At 35.3% G+C, this 17,500-nt stretch overlaps 1 protein-coding gene across 1 annotated transcript in view; it reads left to right on the top strand.

Moving 5' to 3' along the window:
- Positions 1-12,259, top strand: part of LOC134249429 (uncharacterized) — a 40,059-nt gene extending 27,800 nt beyond the window's left edge. The window contains exons 6-8 of the mRNA XM_062731782.1: positions 5,418-5,545; positions 6,009-6,086; positions 11,773-12,259. Of these exons, the coding sequence (XP_062587766.1) occupies positions 5,418-5,545; positions 6,009-6,086; positions 11,773-12,182 (616 nt within the window). The 3' untranslated portion in view covers positions 12,183-12,259. The remainder of the gene's footprint in view (positions 1-5,417; positions 5,546-6,008; positions 6,087-11,772) is intronic.
- Positions 12,260-17,500: the final 5,241 nt, after the last annotated feature.

Raw genomic sequence — 17,500 nt, 5'->3', positions numbered from 1 at the left:
TCTTGTTATTTTTTGATGGAAAAATTATTAAAATGTATATATTTCTCTTTTTGGATATTAGTGGTATCTTCAGTCCTCCAGGGTTTTACCTTAGGTTAAAAAAACTGCACTAATGGAAAACTAAAAGCAACGCTGGAAGATGGGTATGATAGTTTATTATATTTAGTCAACATTCAACTAACTGTGATATTTAAAATATCCCTGTAATAACAATCTGGAGTTATATCTTTGTATACTAACTAAATTGTTAATTATATTTAAGTAAACCGTATATTTCTTAATATCCATAATTTATTATAATTCACATCTGTTATGATCTTGATTTGATTATTATTAATTATAGACGACTTTATTCTTAATTATTTCATACATTTTATTTTAGGCCAGGACAGAGATTGAATGAGGGAGTTGCATATTTTAGGGATGTATTGCTTGTAGAAGCAAGAATCCTTATTGCCTCCACTGTAAAAAACATTACTTATAGAGAAGCTGAAAAACTTCTCTATCCATTGAAATAACAATTAAAAATAGCATTGCTAAAGAGTAAAGATGTATATATATATATATATATCACGATATGATGAAATATCACTATGTTGTTCAAATAGACAGTCAGGGCAAATCCATGATGTACTTTGCTACTGTAGATGAGTAAAGTCCTTAACTCTGATAATCATGATTTCATTCATATCACATCCACACCAATTCCAAAGTGTTGTATCACTAATTCTTACTTGAACCATTACTTAGTAAATGTTGGAAGAAATTGATGAAAATTTTATATCAGTTGACTAGAGGAAAATATTAACTTGTTCTGTTTTTCTGACTTTAAGTGAAACAAATTTTACATTCAACAATCATTGGATTTTTGTGTTATTTTAAAAGGAACACTCGTGCAGCCATAATTTTTTTTCAATATAGAACTTGAATTTGTATAATTATCAGATGATTATATATCCATAATTTAAAAGTGATTCAAAATGATGTACATGTAATACATTCGCATGGACTTAGAATTGTATGTGTAGCTAATTTTGGATGCAGATCATTAGTTGAACTGTTATATATGTTATATATTTATGAATTAACTCTGTTGGAAGTGATCTTTCATAGATGATGCAACTTAATATTGTTTAAAATTTGTGCAAAGCCGGATACAAAAAAAAACTAATCATAATTTTAAGTATCAAATCTCTTTTGTGTGAAATAAATTATTTTCTTACAACTTTTATATATATAATCTGCCTTATTTTGGATAGTATTAATTATCCAGGTCCAATCAAGGGTGTACAGGGATTTATTCTGTATACTTTGAGGAAGAAGGGTGTATGGAATCACCATACACCCTTAATTGGACCTGGATAACGAATTTATTTCCTACTTTGGACCCATAAACATCAGAGCCAATCTATGGATCAGATAACTTCTATAACTACATACTACAATGCATCCTGACACCATGTTATTTGGATTTTATCATAGAGAGAGTGTGTTTTGTGACATCACATTTTATTTACCCCCTGCTTAAGCGGGGTGCCAAAATTTAACATCCAACTCTGTAACCAATCAAAGCTTGTGTTCCAAGCTACATAGGAAATAAAAAATTATACACATTTATTTTGTTCCATGATTGGAAAATGTTTCTTGGTGACTTGGCTATGCTGTTTTGTGACTTTGTCATGTTAAACCGTGACTGGGTTAGGTTGTAATAGAGAGTTGGTTATGTTGAACCTTGACTGGGTTAGGTTGTTTAGAGAGTTGGTTATGTTGAACCGTGACTGGGTTAGGTTGTTTATAGACTTAATTATGTTAAACCATGACTAGGTTAGGTTGTTTAGAGAGTTGGTTATGTTGAACTGTGACTGGATTAGGTTGTTTAGAGAGTTGGTTATGTTAAACCGTGACTGGGTTAGGTTGTTTAGAGAGTTGGTTCTATTGAACCATGACTGGGTTAGCTTGTTTAGAGAATTGGTTATGTTGAACCGTGACGAGGTTAGGTTGTTTAGAGAGTTGGTTATGTTGAACCGTGACTGGGTAAGGTTGTTTATAGACTTGATTATGTTAAACCGTGACTGGGTTAGGTTGTTTAGAGAGTTGGTTCTATTGAACCATGACTGGGTTAGCTTGTTTAGAGAATTGGTTATGTTGAACGGTGTCTAGGTTAGGTTGTTTAGAGAGTTAGTTATGTTGAACCGTGACTGGGTTAGGTAGTTAAGAGACTTGTTTATATTGAACCGTGACTGGGTTAGGTAGATTAGAGACTTGTTTATGTTGAACCGTGACTGGGTTAGGTAGTTTAGAGACTTATTTATGTAGAACCGTGCCTGGGATTTGTTGTTAAGAGACTTTTTTATCTTGAACCATGACTGGGTTAGGTAGTTTAGAGACTTATTTATATAGAACCGTGACTGGGTTAGGTAGTTTAGAGACTTGTTTATGTAGAACGACTTTTTTATGTTCAACCGTGACTGGGTTAGGTAGTTAAGAGACTTGTTTATATTGAACCGTGACTGGGTTAGGTAGATTAGAGACTTGTTTATGTAGAACCGTGACTGGGTTAGGTAGTTTAGAGACTTATTTATGTAGAACCGTGACTGGGATTTGTTGTTAAGAGACTTTTTTATCTTGAACCATGACTGGGTTAGGTAGTTTAGAGACTTATTTATGTAGAACCGTGACTGGGTTAGGTAGTTTAGAGACTTGTTTATGTAGAAAGACTTTTTTATGTTCAACCGTGACTGGGTTATGTAGTTTAGAGACTTGTTTATGTAGAACAGTGACATACTGGTTTAGGTAGTTTAGAGACTTGTTCATGTAGAACCATGACTGGGTTATGTAGTTTAGAGACTTGTTTATATTGAACCGTGACTGGGTTATGTAGTTTAGAGACTTATTTATGTAGAACTGTGACTGGGTTATGTAGTTTAGAGACTTGTTTATGTAGAACCGTGACTGGGTTAGGTAGTTTAGAGACTTGTTTATGTAGAACGACTTTTTTATGTTCAACCGTGACTGGGTTAGGTAGTTAAGAGACTTGTTTATATTGAACCGTGACTGGGTTAGGTAGATTAGAGACTTGTTTATGTTGAACCGTGACTGGGTTAGGTAGTTTAGAGACTTATTTATGTAGAACCGTGACTGGGATTTGTTGTTAAGAGACTTTTTTATCTTGAACCATGACTGGGTTAGGTAGTTTAGAGACTTATTTATGTAGAACCGTGACTGGGTTAGGTAGTTTAGAGACTTGTTTATGTAGAAAGACTTTTTTATGTTCAACCGTGACTGGGTTATGTAGTTTAGAGACTTGTTTATGTAGAACAGTGACATACTGGTTTAGGTAGTTTAGAGACTTGTTCATGTAGAACCATGACTGGGTTATGTAGTTTAGAGACTTGTTTATATTGAACCGTGACTGGGTTATGTAGTTTAGAGACTTATTTATGTAGAACTGTGACTGGGTTATGTAGTTTAGAGACTTGTTTATGTAGAACCGTGACTGGGTTAGGTAGTTTAGAGACTTGGTTATGATCAACTGTGACTGGGTTATGTAGTTAAGAGACTTTTTTATGTTCAACCGTGACTGGGTTATGTAGTTTAGAGACTTGTTTATGTTGAACCGTGACTGGATTTAATCCGATTAGGTAGTTTAGAGACTTGATTATGTTGAACCATGACTGGGTTATGTAGTTTAGAGACTTGTTTATGTTGAACCGTGACTGGATTTAATCTGATTAGGTAGTTTAGAGACTTGTTTATGTTGAACCGTGACTGGGTTATGTAGTTTAGAGACTTTTTTATCTTGTACCGTGACTGGGTTATGTAGTTAAGAGACTTATTTACTGTATACAGGGAAATTTTTGCCCCCGTTTTATTTTCGCCTCTTTCGCCCTCTCCTTGACTGGGCGAATTTAAAACGGGACGAGATCAAATTACACTGCAAAATTTTTAAAACAGAACTATGACTGGGCGAATTTAAAATGGGACAAAATTGTTCACAAGTTCAAAAGGCGAAAATAACAATTGGCGAAAATAACCCTGTTTAAGTATTTTGAACCGTGACTGGGTTATGTAGTTTAGAGACTTCTTTATCTTGAACCGTGACTGGGTTATGTAGTTTAGAGACTTTTTTATGTAGAACCGTGACTGGGTTATGTAGTTTAGAGACTTGTTTATTTAGAACCGTGACTGGGTTATGTAGTTTAGAGACTTTTTTATGTAGAACCGTGACTGGGTTAGGTAGTTTAGAGACTTGTTTATGTAGAACCGTGACTGGGTTATGTAGTTTAGACTTTTTTATCTTGAACCGTGACTGGGTTATGTTGTTAAGAGACTTGTTTATGTAGAACCGTGACTGGGTTATGTAGTTTAGAGACTTGTTTATGTAGAACTGTGACTGGGTTAGGTAGTTAAGAGACTTGTTTATATTGAACCGTGACTAGGTTATGTAGTTTAGAGACTTCTTTATGTAGAACCGTGACTGGGTTATGTAGTTTAGAGACTTCTTTATGTAGAACTGTGACTGGGTTAGGTAGTTTAGAGACTTGTTTATGTTGAACCGTGACTGGGTTAGGTTGTTAAGAGACTTATTTATGTGGAACTGTGACTGGGTTATGTAGTTTAGAGACTTGTTTATGTTCAACCATGACTGTGTAATGTTGAATAGTGACTCACTGGGATATGTAGTTCAGTGGCTGGGTTACACTTTTCGGTGACTGGGATCTGTTGAACCATGACTGGATTACTAGGTTTCCCTGTGTATCGGATTTTAGTTTCCGATGAATGTTTTTTTTTTATGAGTTATGGCACAGTTGAACATTTTATTAGGTTATGTTGAACACCTATATCATCATATATTGCTCGTTGAACGTTATTTTATTTCTAGGACCTAATTCCATTTATCCAGGTTCACATTTAGAGACTAATTACCTAGCTTTATATGGGCTGGATTCCTTTTAACAACCTTCTTTTTGTCTCGGTAGATTAACATACTTAATCAAGTAAATAATATTCTGCAGTACGTGCACATGCTAAGTACTAAAGTAGGTCACTAGTTCTACTTTGGCATGCTTGTGTATAGAAGTGATACTAATAGGTCATGAAATTTATTATGTTTACTATTAAATACCACAAACTTAGTGAAATCGTACTTTCGCTTGGATGTCATAATATTAGGTCTCCGATTAAAAATCGAATTAGTTGCCACACATCATCATGTTTACAAAAGTATATTGCATCGGGATCGAATATGTGTTCTATTACAAAAAACCATACCGGAAATAATATTCCCGGAATCCAGGACTAGGTTATGTTATAGACTCTACCACGTTTTTCAAGCAGGACCTTGTAACCAACAAATCTGGTAAAAAGATACAGCTGCTATCCTTAGGTTTCGATACAATAATTATTGTGTCTTACAGGACGGAGTCGGTGGGTATGCCGGTGTGGATCGGGATGAGAAGATTCCTGACGGACAAGAGCTGGGTAGACGGGTCCCCTGTAGACTTCTTACCAAGACCGGGCGGCTACCATTCTGCCAGAAACCCAGGTACGAATAGTCCTTAATACGCTTCTTTCTACTGAAATCGATTGGAACATTTGGTTCATTACACTTTTTGCTGTACATTCAATATACCATCCAAGTCATGATAGATTTATTGTTTTCAAATAAACTTATGGTGATTGCCAGGTCTGTAAATGTGTGACGTGTCCACGTGCCCTTGTTCCAAGATCTTTTTTCTTAGTAAAAATATTTTTGGAAGCTATTATGTTTCTGCCATATTGGTATCAAATGCAACTTGAATTGTTCTTTTTTTTTGTCATCATTATCTTTAATAAAATTCTTCACCTTTAATTAATTGAAAGAGGGCAATTTTTACTATATACATGTATTATACCTTCTACTATAATGAATTTCCGGTAATTGTATCAAATCGAATAGTTGTACCAATACTAGATCTTTCTTGTAATGTTTTGAATTTAATGCTAATTCCACCCCTATTTTATTCCAGACACGTGTATTTACATCAGCAGTGACTGGTACGAGGGAACATGTGACAACAATTTGTACTTCATCTGTAAACGTGAAGGTCGGTCCCCGAGATTTAATCATGTATTCATAGCACGAACCTGATAGAACAACACAGTAAACTGATAATTAAAGCCACCAATTCTGACAAGTCAATGCAAAACTTATACAAGGTTTACAAGTACAATTCATTGCCAGGTAGAATATTGAAGAATAGACTCTATTTGATCATTGTTATTCAACAGTCAGTCTCATATAGTACATATGATGTGTTTAGAGATGTCAGTTGGCAGGTAACAGGTATAAAGGTCAACCACAGCGTTGGGTATCCAAAAGTGTTTTCCCTTTTTGCATAAAACAGACTTCGAAAGACATTATTTCTTTGTGTAAAATGCCTTTTTTCTGACATGATCATATAAATGACTGTAATATTTACAAACAATAAGATTGTTGCAGGTGTTTACAATTCTCAAATGAACATTTACATACATTTAATTTCATGAAATACTGGTGCATGGAGGTTACGAACAGTATTTGAGCTCTAAAGTTCACTAAACACATCAAACTTTGGAGCAGAGCAAACAGGACCTCTAAAACATCAGAAGTGGGATCAGGTACCATTGAGGATATAGCATCCTCTGCCAACCAGTCACATCCGCCGTGTTCTGCTTTTCATGATCGGGAAAAATCAGAAAAATCCGTCGATAATTCAATGTGTAAATAATAGTCTAACAATTAATATGAAAAACGTCATTCAGTATTGGACTTAAATTCACTTAATGATGAATTGTATTTTCTGACAAGATTATTGTATCGACCCTAGAACTTACGAAACTTACTAAACGATACTGTTGATAATCTTGTTTGTTTTATCAACTTGTTTGTCGCTGTATAGGTAAGAGAGTTAGCGATTGAAAAGTTAAGTCGTAACGTTTATCACAAAGTTTTGTTCTTAAATTAACTCACAACTCAACATTTAGTTATGGATCAACAGCATATTATCTATTGTAATGAGTAATGAATAAGGCAATCGGCCTATACCATTCAAACGCTTGTGTGACCTGGAATAATGGAACCGTCCAGGAGCCTGTTCACCCCTGTTTGAATGGTATAGCCCTTTGCTATATAAAGGACTGCAGAGGCAGTGTCGACCTCTCTCTCGGAAACCCACAGAAGAAGCAAGAAGCTGAATAGAAGATTAAAGGTAGTAATAAAAATTAGATGTTTAAAGGGAAAAAGAAAGATAAGGCTAGGGTACAGAGCACCGGTCTGTATTTAGCCAAGGAATTGAATTGAAGCACAAGGTGTAGTAATCCTGAGTAAGGGTGAGGCACCGAGTGCTCAATTCAATAGGAACTTGGTTACAGAACCAGGTGCAAGGAGCCCAGTCACAGTACCCGGTTACAAAGAACTAACCTCTAATTGTGTCCTGCTGTTTCAATACAAAAAAAACCCAGGGACAAGCATCCCCTATGGATGACGAATAACAATTATTTTTGTATATAATATTGATTCCCCATATTAATTATAGGCTCAGATAGAGCCAGAGGAAAAGTTTATATATATTGGACCCTGTATCTCCTGAAAACGGACCCTAAATTTGGTTACACGTTACATTTTGGTGGCAGCTGGTAAAGGGATACAGGGTACATTTAATTGCTGAAATCTGTTGAATTAAGTTTATGTTACAGTGTTAACTGTGTTCTGTCACTGTGTTTCCGAGAACACATGCAGATCCTTTACTTGGTTCAGATACAAGGTACAGAGTTCTGTGTGCACTGTGTTAGATACGTGTACAACAGTAAGATTCAATATAGTTGAGTACCGAGTATTTTTGTTTGGTTACTTGGTATATAGAAATTAAACATGAAGAATGAACAAGAATCAGAACTGTGGGCAGATCTTGAAGAAATTGACGTTAGACGACGACAATTAAGAGAAACGTTAGAAAAGTTAAAGTCTACACCAAGCTCATTTAATGTTAGTAGGCCCTCTCTTGTTACTGATTCTGGTGTAGACTTGAGACAAAAAACTGCCGACGACAGCTTAGATGAGTTGATGGGTAAAGTTAACGTAAACCTCACCACAAAAGCAAGTAATGTGAAAGGAGCCATGGGTGGTTACGAGGAATACAAGGCCAAAGCTTATGATTTCCATGTTCCTGGAACCAAAGATATTTGGGACAGAGGCGATGTTTACACCACACCAAAGTCGGCATACTTAGGAGTGTCACTGGGTAAATCAGCATATACACCACGGATTTCAACGCCGCATGTACACTGGAGTACGTTAGGTGTAAGCTCAATGTCAACACCCACAAGTGTTACATGGAGTCTTGCGAAGGACAGAGAACCTATGCCGACTGTACCAAGCACACCATTAGGTGCAGCGTTACCAGTGAAGGAAAACAGTGGTTATTGTCCAAGCACTAACACATTTGGTAAAACTGTGATGAAGCCTGCGACATTTGATGGTACTGGGTCCTGGATTGATTACAAAGCTCATTTCGAGGCATGCAGTAGCATCAACCTGTGGAATGATAGACAAAAAGGCTTGTACCTGGCAGCATCATTAAGAGGCCAAGCACAAACAGTTCTTGGAAATATGAAGTCAGATAATGCTTGTGCATATAGAGATTTGTGTGAAGCGTTAGAGGCAAGATTTGCACCGACTAATCAGACGGAACTTTATCGAGCCATGTTAAAGGAAAAACATCAAAGGCCAAAGGAGACACTGCCAGAATTAGGGGAAAGTATACGACGACTAGCCCATTTAGCGTACCCAACGGCACCACGTGAGGTTACAGAGATGATTGCTAAAGATCAGTTCATCGACGCCTTAACCGACTTTGATATGCATCTTAGAATACAGCAGTCACGGCCCAAATCTTTAAATGACGCAGTTCGGCTGGCTGTGGAGATTGAAGCTTTTTGTAGAGCTGAACGCCAGAGAAGACACGATGTTAGTTTTGCCAGAACAGCACATACTGAATTGGAGGGGCGATCGGAAGCTGATTCAAAGGTACGGGAAGATTTGAAACAATTACGAGATGAACTTCGGTCGTCACTGCGAGACCTAGAGAACAAAATAGCCACTTTGTCAGAATGCAAAGAGGCCAGTAGACAACTAAAATCTGATGAATCAAGTTCGATATCAAGTTCTGACCAAACAAGGTTCCCTTTTAAGTGTCATAACTGTGGTAGACGAGGCCACAGGGCTAAAGACTGTTATGTTAAAAGGAGAACAGAGATCAGTTGTAAAACGTGCAATGCATGCACGACATCCTCAAAGGAGGCAGTAGAACAAAAAGAGGTTACAGAGACCAAGTCAAAGAATAGGAAGTCGAATAGGAGTTCTGTCACTCAAACAAGAGTTGATGTTCAGTCTGGGTTATTTATCAAAGCTAGTGTTAATAAGGTGCCTTGTACATTGTTAGTGGATACCGGGGCTACACTGACGATTTTGTCAAATAAAGTCTTTGAGAACATGCTTAACACTGAAGCTGTGGAAATGTCGCCCATAACTCAGAAGATAGTATTAGCCGATGGAAGGCCATTGGATGTGCAAGGTAAGTGCACATTGGACATTATATTGGGAAATCAAAAGTTTACTTTTGAGGCAGTTGTAGCAAATATCGAAATCGACGGTATCTTAGGTTTAGATTTTCTGAGATATATTAGATGTTCGGTGGATGTTTTCTCAGGGAAAATGTGTGTTGGAGGAGCTGAGCTTGCACTCCAACTTAAGGGTCACCTAGGGTGTTTCAGAGTCAATGTGAATGAGAAAACATTGATTCCACCAAGGAAAGAAAAGATATGCACTGAACCATTACTTGCACCTATTGAGATAAATGAACGGAGATTTAAGTGTAATTAGTGTGACAAAGCATTTGCCAAGCATTCACGTCTAAGGAGACACCAGAAGAGGTTACACTCAACTAATGGTTTGCAAGATGGAGAAAGAAGTGTTCCATTGAACTCCAAGTCGGATGTTGTAGATGACCGTGATGGAAATCCTGAATGGCAAGAGGATCCATGTGATTCAGTTCATATGAAGAAACTTGAAGTTGGTAGAACCATCAGGAAGAAAACTTCGCCCATTCTCCCTGGAGTCAAGTGCAAGGCAGACGAACTTGTAGACAAGGTGCCTGATCAATCTGAAGACAAAGGTTCAACCCTGGTAGATGATGGTAAGGATCATGAGGCGCCCATGGTTTTACATCACTGCCCCTGCTGTAAGGATCATGTTACTAGGATGGATGTCAGCACTCAGACGGACACAAGTCGTCACCAGAGGACAGTCAGAGTTGTAAGAAAATACCAAAAGGATGGTGAATGTGTGGAGAGAGTTGAGGAAGACATTTGGAATGACTAATTATAGTGATGTAGTTTGGAAAAGAAACAATGCACATGTCCATAAGTCTATTGTTGTAAATACTTGAATAATTGTTTAACTGGATATAAGAAAGGAATTCTTAACCTCGTTTTGTTGATCTTTTTATTGTCTAAAAAAAAACATAACCAATAAATATGCGGGACGCAAGTGTACAGAGGCGTGGGTAGTGTAATGAGTAATGAATAAGGCAATCGGCCTATACCATTCAAACGCTTGTGTGACCTGGAATAATGGAACCGTCCAGGAGCCTGTTCACCCCTGTTTGAATGGTATAGCCCTTTGCTATATAAAGGACTGCAGAGGCAGTGTCGACCTCTCTCTCGGAAACCCACAGAAGAAGCAAGAAGCTGAATAGAAGATTAAAGGTAGTAATAAAAATTAGAGGTATTTAAAGGGAAAAAGAAAGATAAGGCTAGGGTACAGAGCACCGGTCTGTATTTAGCCAAGGAATTGAATTGAAGCACAAGGTGTAGTAATCCTGAGTAAGGGTGAGGCACCGAGTGCTCAATTCAATAGGAACTTGGTTACAGAACCAGGTGCAAGGAGCCCAGTCACAGTACCCGGTTACAAAGAACTAACCTCTAATTGTGTCCTGCTGTTTCAATACAAAAAAACCCCCAGGGACAAGCATCCCCTATGGATGACGAATAACAATTATTTTTGTATATAATATTGATTCCCCATATTAATTATAGGCTCAGATAGAGCCAGAGGAAAAGTTTATATATATTGGACCCTGTATCTCCTGAAAACGGACCCTAAATTTGGTTACACGTTACACTATTAACAAATAGTTACTTCCATTTATATGTCGACTCGATATCCCACTCAACTTAAAATAAAAGATATCAAACTTTTATGTCACCAACTTCCCTTACTTACGTAGCAATGAACCCTTATCACCCTCAAATAAGAGCTGATGTCTCCCAGTTCAATCGATACCAAAAATATGCTCTCATAAAACAATTTCTTAAACATGCCAAGCTTTTGAAAAACAAGTTGATGAAATAAGGATATCATCAGTCTCGAAAGTTCACCATTCGACACCTCATAAACAAATACAAGCTATAATTATGTCGAATGCTAACTGGCGTTTCATATGATGGTTAGATCAGTAAGTATGTATTGAATTGACTATGAATTTCCCTTTGCCTGATTTTGACATTGAGCACATGATGGGTAGAACTGGTCGACATGTGATGCTTACGCCTCCGATCCATGGCACATGATTACACTTCTTATGTTTTACATGTCCGTTTTTGCTTTGCTCAATCCTGATTTGTACTGCTTTCAATGAACTTTTGAGATGCGTTCGTTATGTGTATAAACTATATTTCACAATTTCTAAATAGCTGATGATCCACCACATTCAAGCCATTTGAGTAGTAAATCGATGTCCGGATACTCGACCACTGTCAAGAGATGGGCAAGTGAGCATACCCTGCCAACCTCTGCATCAGATACCATGACCACAGTTTCCGTATTGGGAGAAGCCAGTACAAAACCAAGTAACACACCTCACGGAGATTTGTATGATAAACAACGGTTTGAGGAGGTACTGAAGAGTTTGAAAGTCAAGAAGAAGAAGGCTGGCACACATAGTACGAAAGAAGCCCCCGGAGGCCAGGCGATCGGGGCAGTCGCCATGTTTATTCTGTTGTTGATGTTCACTGGGGTTATTATTTTAGACTTAAACACTTTCCAGAAGAACTGGAGAATGTTTCGCAGGAATGTGTCTGATATGCGTTACCATTCCCAGTGAGAAAGTTTAGTACATACTAACATATAGAAAAGATTTGCAGAAACTGTAAAATCTACAAATAAAAGCAGTATAATGTATACATGTATTGTTGAAATTTGGCCTCTTAATTTGAGCTTTTAATGTTGGGTGAACAGAAAGACCTCCAGGCCAGTCAAAAGCAATTGCTGTTTTGAAGACACTATCTTAAGCAATTTTTTCGACAAGAAAAGAATTAATATTAAAAGGGATATCCGAATAAGGTATAAACCTGAAATAATTTTTTTTCTGTATAGTGCACATTGTCAAAATAAAAAACCTTTTTCCCTTGAGTTAATAAGGGCCTCTTCTCCCTGTTTCCATCCTTTTTTTCTTCTCTTACCCTTTAATACTACAGACTGAAGGACAACCATAAAGATATATGACAAGGACCTAGTTTTCTGCAATATACATTCAAGTGAAAAAAAAGATCGTAATTCTCGAACTCTTGGGTCGCTATAATGGTCTTATTTGCAAACATTTCTCAAAGAGTTGACCTATGAAAAACTATCAGTTTTTCACTGATTCGGAGGCATTCTTTGACTACCGATTATTCCTTTTTATACCCGATAAATATATAGGGCTAAAAGCAGGTGCAATCAGTTGACGGGGAATACTTACTTCTCCCAGGCATCTGATCATTTTCCTCTGGACTAGTGATTACAGGAGACTGAGTATTTTTAAAACGATTTGTACTATTTTCTGGATTCATGTGATTAAATACTGTTCTTTGTCCGTGCTCTGCTCCATATTGTGTCAACGAACTTCTGAGCTTGAATACTGTTCATTATCTTCATATTTCACCTTCACATTTTGATGACCTGCAAAAATTACATGGGCTACACTAAATACAAATAAAGAAAACGTCTATAAATATTTTATTACACAAACATTTGTAATATACATGTAATTACAACATGCACACACCTCAGATATTCATAATTATGTAGGTCTTCGGTACAATACGAACTAGTATACCCTTCCTTTAACAAGAACAGCTGATGAAATACTCTCACAAGAATGGCTGTAGATACAGGAATATACTCTCATACAACATCATGATAAAATGTGTTTAAACCATGACTATAGCATTATATCACATCTGATAACACAATGCCCGCCTTACATTCCATTATTACTACAGCTCCACTGAGTAAACAAGAACAGGTTATGATATCACTCTGTACTTAACTACTGAGCATTAAAGACATTGCACAATCATTTGATGTATTCACATTACAATGTCATATACAATGTCATATACAATTATACTATATAATCACAGGCAAATGATGTTTTAAACCTATCTCTTTGCTGTTCAAAATACACCTATACTATAATCATGATAATAACGTTACAGTGTTATCATAAAAGTATGGTGATATTTTAATCAACGAAAAGATACTTTGTAGAATTAAAATACCAAGTACCTATGAATGTTATGTACGATTGTAATGCAAGATTATTGCTACATTTTAATGAACTACTTTCACAAATTATTCAAGCTATTTTACAAACATTTACAATTTTGAAAATGTTTCTATGCTACCCTATAGTGGATAATTTTAGCAGGGTGCTAATCTTGGCTTATTTCAGCGTTTTGGTACTTGCCCGCTAAAATTTTAATCATTGAAATAATCAATATTCTTCTTGCAATGTGTTAAAACCATATGTATAGCTAAAATAAATTATGCCAAAATTGTTGGTATACCTTTGAGCCAGCAAAACGCCAAATTTTACACCAGCCTAGAAAACCCGCTATACAGTATTTTCTTTTAATTTTTAAAAGTTTTATTTCATAAAAAATGAATTCAATTTCCAAATTTATTACCTGTAATAATTTTTTTTATATGTAATTAGAAATTTGGTTGCACATACAACAACTATTTTTGAAAAGGACAAGTATGTTCTTCTTGAACACTGACTCAACAAAAGGTGATAACGTTATCTCAATTCTCTAGTGGAAATTTGAAGAAAAAAAATTCAAACAAGCCAAAAAAAAAAAAACTATGGAATCAAAAGAATTTTCAAAAAATATGTTTTTGTAGTGTATATTTCACAGGTACATTTAAACACAAATAAATAAAATTAAGACTTTACAATCCACAAGAAATTGAACTAAGTAATGAATACATGAAAAAACAAATGGAATATGAAGACATTGCATGAAAACAATATTGTAGCACTTATAAATAAAATCATTCAGTATTGTGCTATATGGCAGAATAATGCTGAGTTCTACATATTATACCATGTCTTTCAGACATTTCTTCGAATTATTTTCAGCAGTTAGTGAAACATGATCTTGAAAGTGAAATCCACTTAGCTAATATGACACAAACAACGAAGTGACTAAGTCAATCAACATGTATCATGTCAATTACATTGACAAAATTTCCTTCCACTAAAAGAGTCATGTTAGTGGACCTGGCAAGTGGAAATCTCGTTGAACTCTTTGTAAGTAGCAAACAGTTTTTGAAATAGAACGACCCCAATAATTATAAAGTGCAAAATTTCAAATGAAAATTAAGTGTTAAAGCATGCATCCTGAGATTAATAAAAATCTCTAACATGTTGTACCCTTAGCAAAAACAAATGCTATATTTGCATTGATTTTTGATTTTATTTGTCTTGAAAATACATTGAACATTGGTTATGCATTTATTTTTGATTGAATCCAATTCAAAAATCTTCAGACCATTGATTTTGGAATGATTGAAATTTGATTTTTTCAATAAATGTTGTTTCAATGCATTTATTTTGCATTTATTTTGAATTTATATGATGTCATACCAATAACAAATTACACACGAAGTGTTCTCTTTGGTAAATCCATGATTGAATTTGTATTTATTTTCTGAAGCATTGATTCAGAAATAAATGGTAGCTTTATCAGCTGTGTACATTGCTGGTTATATTAGTGCTGACCAGCTGTAAACCAGGGAGAGGCTGATAAAAATCACGTGATTACTCTACGTCACTTTATCAGCCATTTCAAATTCTGCTGGCACTGCATCCAGACAAGCTAGAAGCCATGTGATGTACTTTGATGGAAATGATCAACATTTTGTTGTGTTCTTCCCTGTGAACTAAACTATTCATATTATGGCAAAAAGTTGTGTAGAATCTAAGAATGATGAAGACAGCTAGTGTTGTTTTGTGACAGACAAGTGATATTGAAGGTCATCATCAAGATGGTGCTGTTGAAGTAGATGACATACAAATAATGGATACATTGTTTTCTCAGGAAGTAAGTTATTTCTTTTTTTTTTCTCAAAATTTATTCTAAATCACTGTTTATAGCATTATTTTAACCATCATGACACATTCTGTGGATTTTCAGAGAGGGGGAACATGCCAAGTATTAAATTTCACTCTCCAAGGAAGTCTTATGTAAACAAAGATCGGGGCTTAATTTCCATCACATGCTTTCTGATCAAATTAAGTTAATCTATGCTCTTTGTTTAAGCAACACTGCTGGTGTCCACTGCTGAGCAGATAGTGCATGTAACTATAAACTAATTAGTCTACACTATAGAATTACTAATTATGCACCAAACCTCAAAACACCATGCAGTCTCGGCTCTCATTTCTTTTTTATTTAAAAGATTCATTTATTTATCAAATGATAAATATCCTGAATGTGTTTTTTTTTTCAGAGTATGTACATGCTCCAAGTGCAAAAATTTGAAGTTAGATCCTGTGCCACCGAAAATGTTCAATAAATTTAAAGCAGTCTATAGTTAAATGGAAAAAAAGATCAACTAATGCAGTTCCACAAAAACTACCAATAACAGTCCAGAAATACGTGAGAAACTTATTTGCTGAGTAACCTAGAAATGGAATTCAAGGAAGTGTACTTCAAATTGTGCCTTTGTGATATGTGATTAATGTATGGAATTACTGTTATTGTGTCAGTGATTTTTGGGATTTATTCATGTCTCACACACATTCAAGTGTAACATTTAATTAATAGGAAGTTAGTTATTCATTTACTTGAATTTATAACTGTACTGGTGAATTTTTAAGATAAGTATTCAAAATTTTGGTAAAGATACATGTGATGGATTATTAGTAATAATGTTTGCATTGAGCATGATGCTGGATATTGTTTGTTACCATATGTATTTATTCTATGTTACTTTTCAAGTTTCATAACATCACTTAAATGATTTTATATGTATTACTTTAACATTTTTCTGTGATGTCACAATAATGCTACGTGACATCAATAAATGCTTCATACCGTATTTCATTTCTTTTGCATTGATTTTGCATTTTTCCGTGATGTCAAATAAATCCTTCATCTCATTTACATATTTCGCAAAAATCCAGCCATTTTCAATCAAAAGTCAATGCAAAATAAATCAAAATCCAATGTTCAATGCTATTTCAATGTTTTTTTCCCATACACTTTAGCAAGGAGGCACAGTTGATTTCTTTGCAAATCAAAAAACAATGAAAATCCAATGCTCAGAAAACAACTACAAAATAAATCAAAATTCAATCAATTTGATTTTGCTAAGGGTAACATCTACATTACTTTTGTCAAAAAACATGAAATTTTATCAATATTGTGCATGCTCTGGAAATAAATGATAAAAAGACAGACATACAAATATTGTAAATGATAGTTCTCTCAATATGCATGTGCATCTATTATGACTGAATTGGCTAAAAATTATCATTTTCATTATTTTTCCATTGATTACATCAGTTTTTTTTTTTTACAAGAAAAGGAAAAAAATGGTATGCTTAATACATGTACTTTAACAAACAAATTATTAGTATAAAGTTTGGTCTGCTAATACTCTTTCTTGTTTATTTAAACTGCTTCCAGAGGTACAGACCAACACATGCACCCACTCCCAGGAAAGCTATTCCATAAAACTGATTCTGAGGAGTCCCAAAGTATTCCACGATAGCATCCTATGGGTAAAAAATAAAAACAAAATATTCAACACCCTCATCTTGAAATTTTAGAGTATACATGCATAGTAGATCTACAACATTATTTCTCCTGAAGTAACTGATTTAAATAAATTCTAAAATATACATATTATAAAACAGTATCATTTGCAAAGCAACAATTGTTCAGTTACTATGTATAGCCATCAATTTCCCCCTAAGAGACCACAGTAACTTGTGTCACACCTGCATCAACTGTTCTATCTCTTGTTACAGTTTAAAAAGGTTGGCAAATAACAAGTAATTATAATTTCATAATAGGGCACACAGTACATCCTGTGTATCGTTTTACTTCATTCCAGCATGAAATGAAAGTTTTCCATCACAATTTTCCT

The sequence above is a fragment of the Saccostrea cucullata genome, unplaced genomic scaffold, assembly GCF_032062105.1.
Source record: "Saccostrea cucullata isolate Sc308-1 unplaced genomic scaffold, CSIRO_AGI_Scuc_v1 ctg4701, whole genome shotgun sequence".
Taxonomy (NCBI): Eukaryota; Metazoa; Mollusca; class Bivalvia; order Ostreida; family Ostreidae; genus Saccostrea; species Saccostrea cuccullata.
The sequence above is the reverse complement of the archived record's forward strand: the minus strand, read 5'-3'. Positions and strand labels throughout refer to the sequence as shown.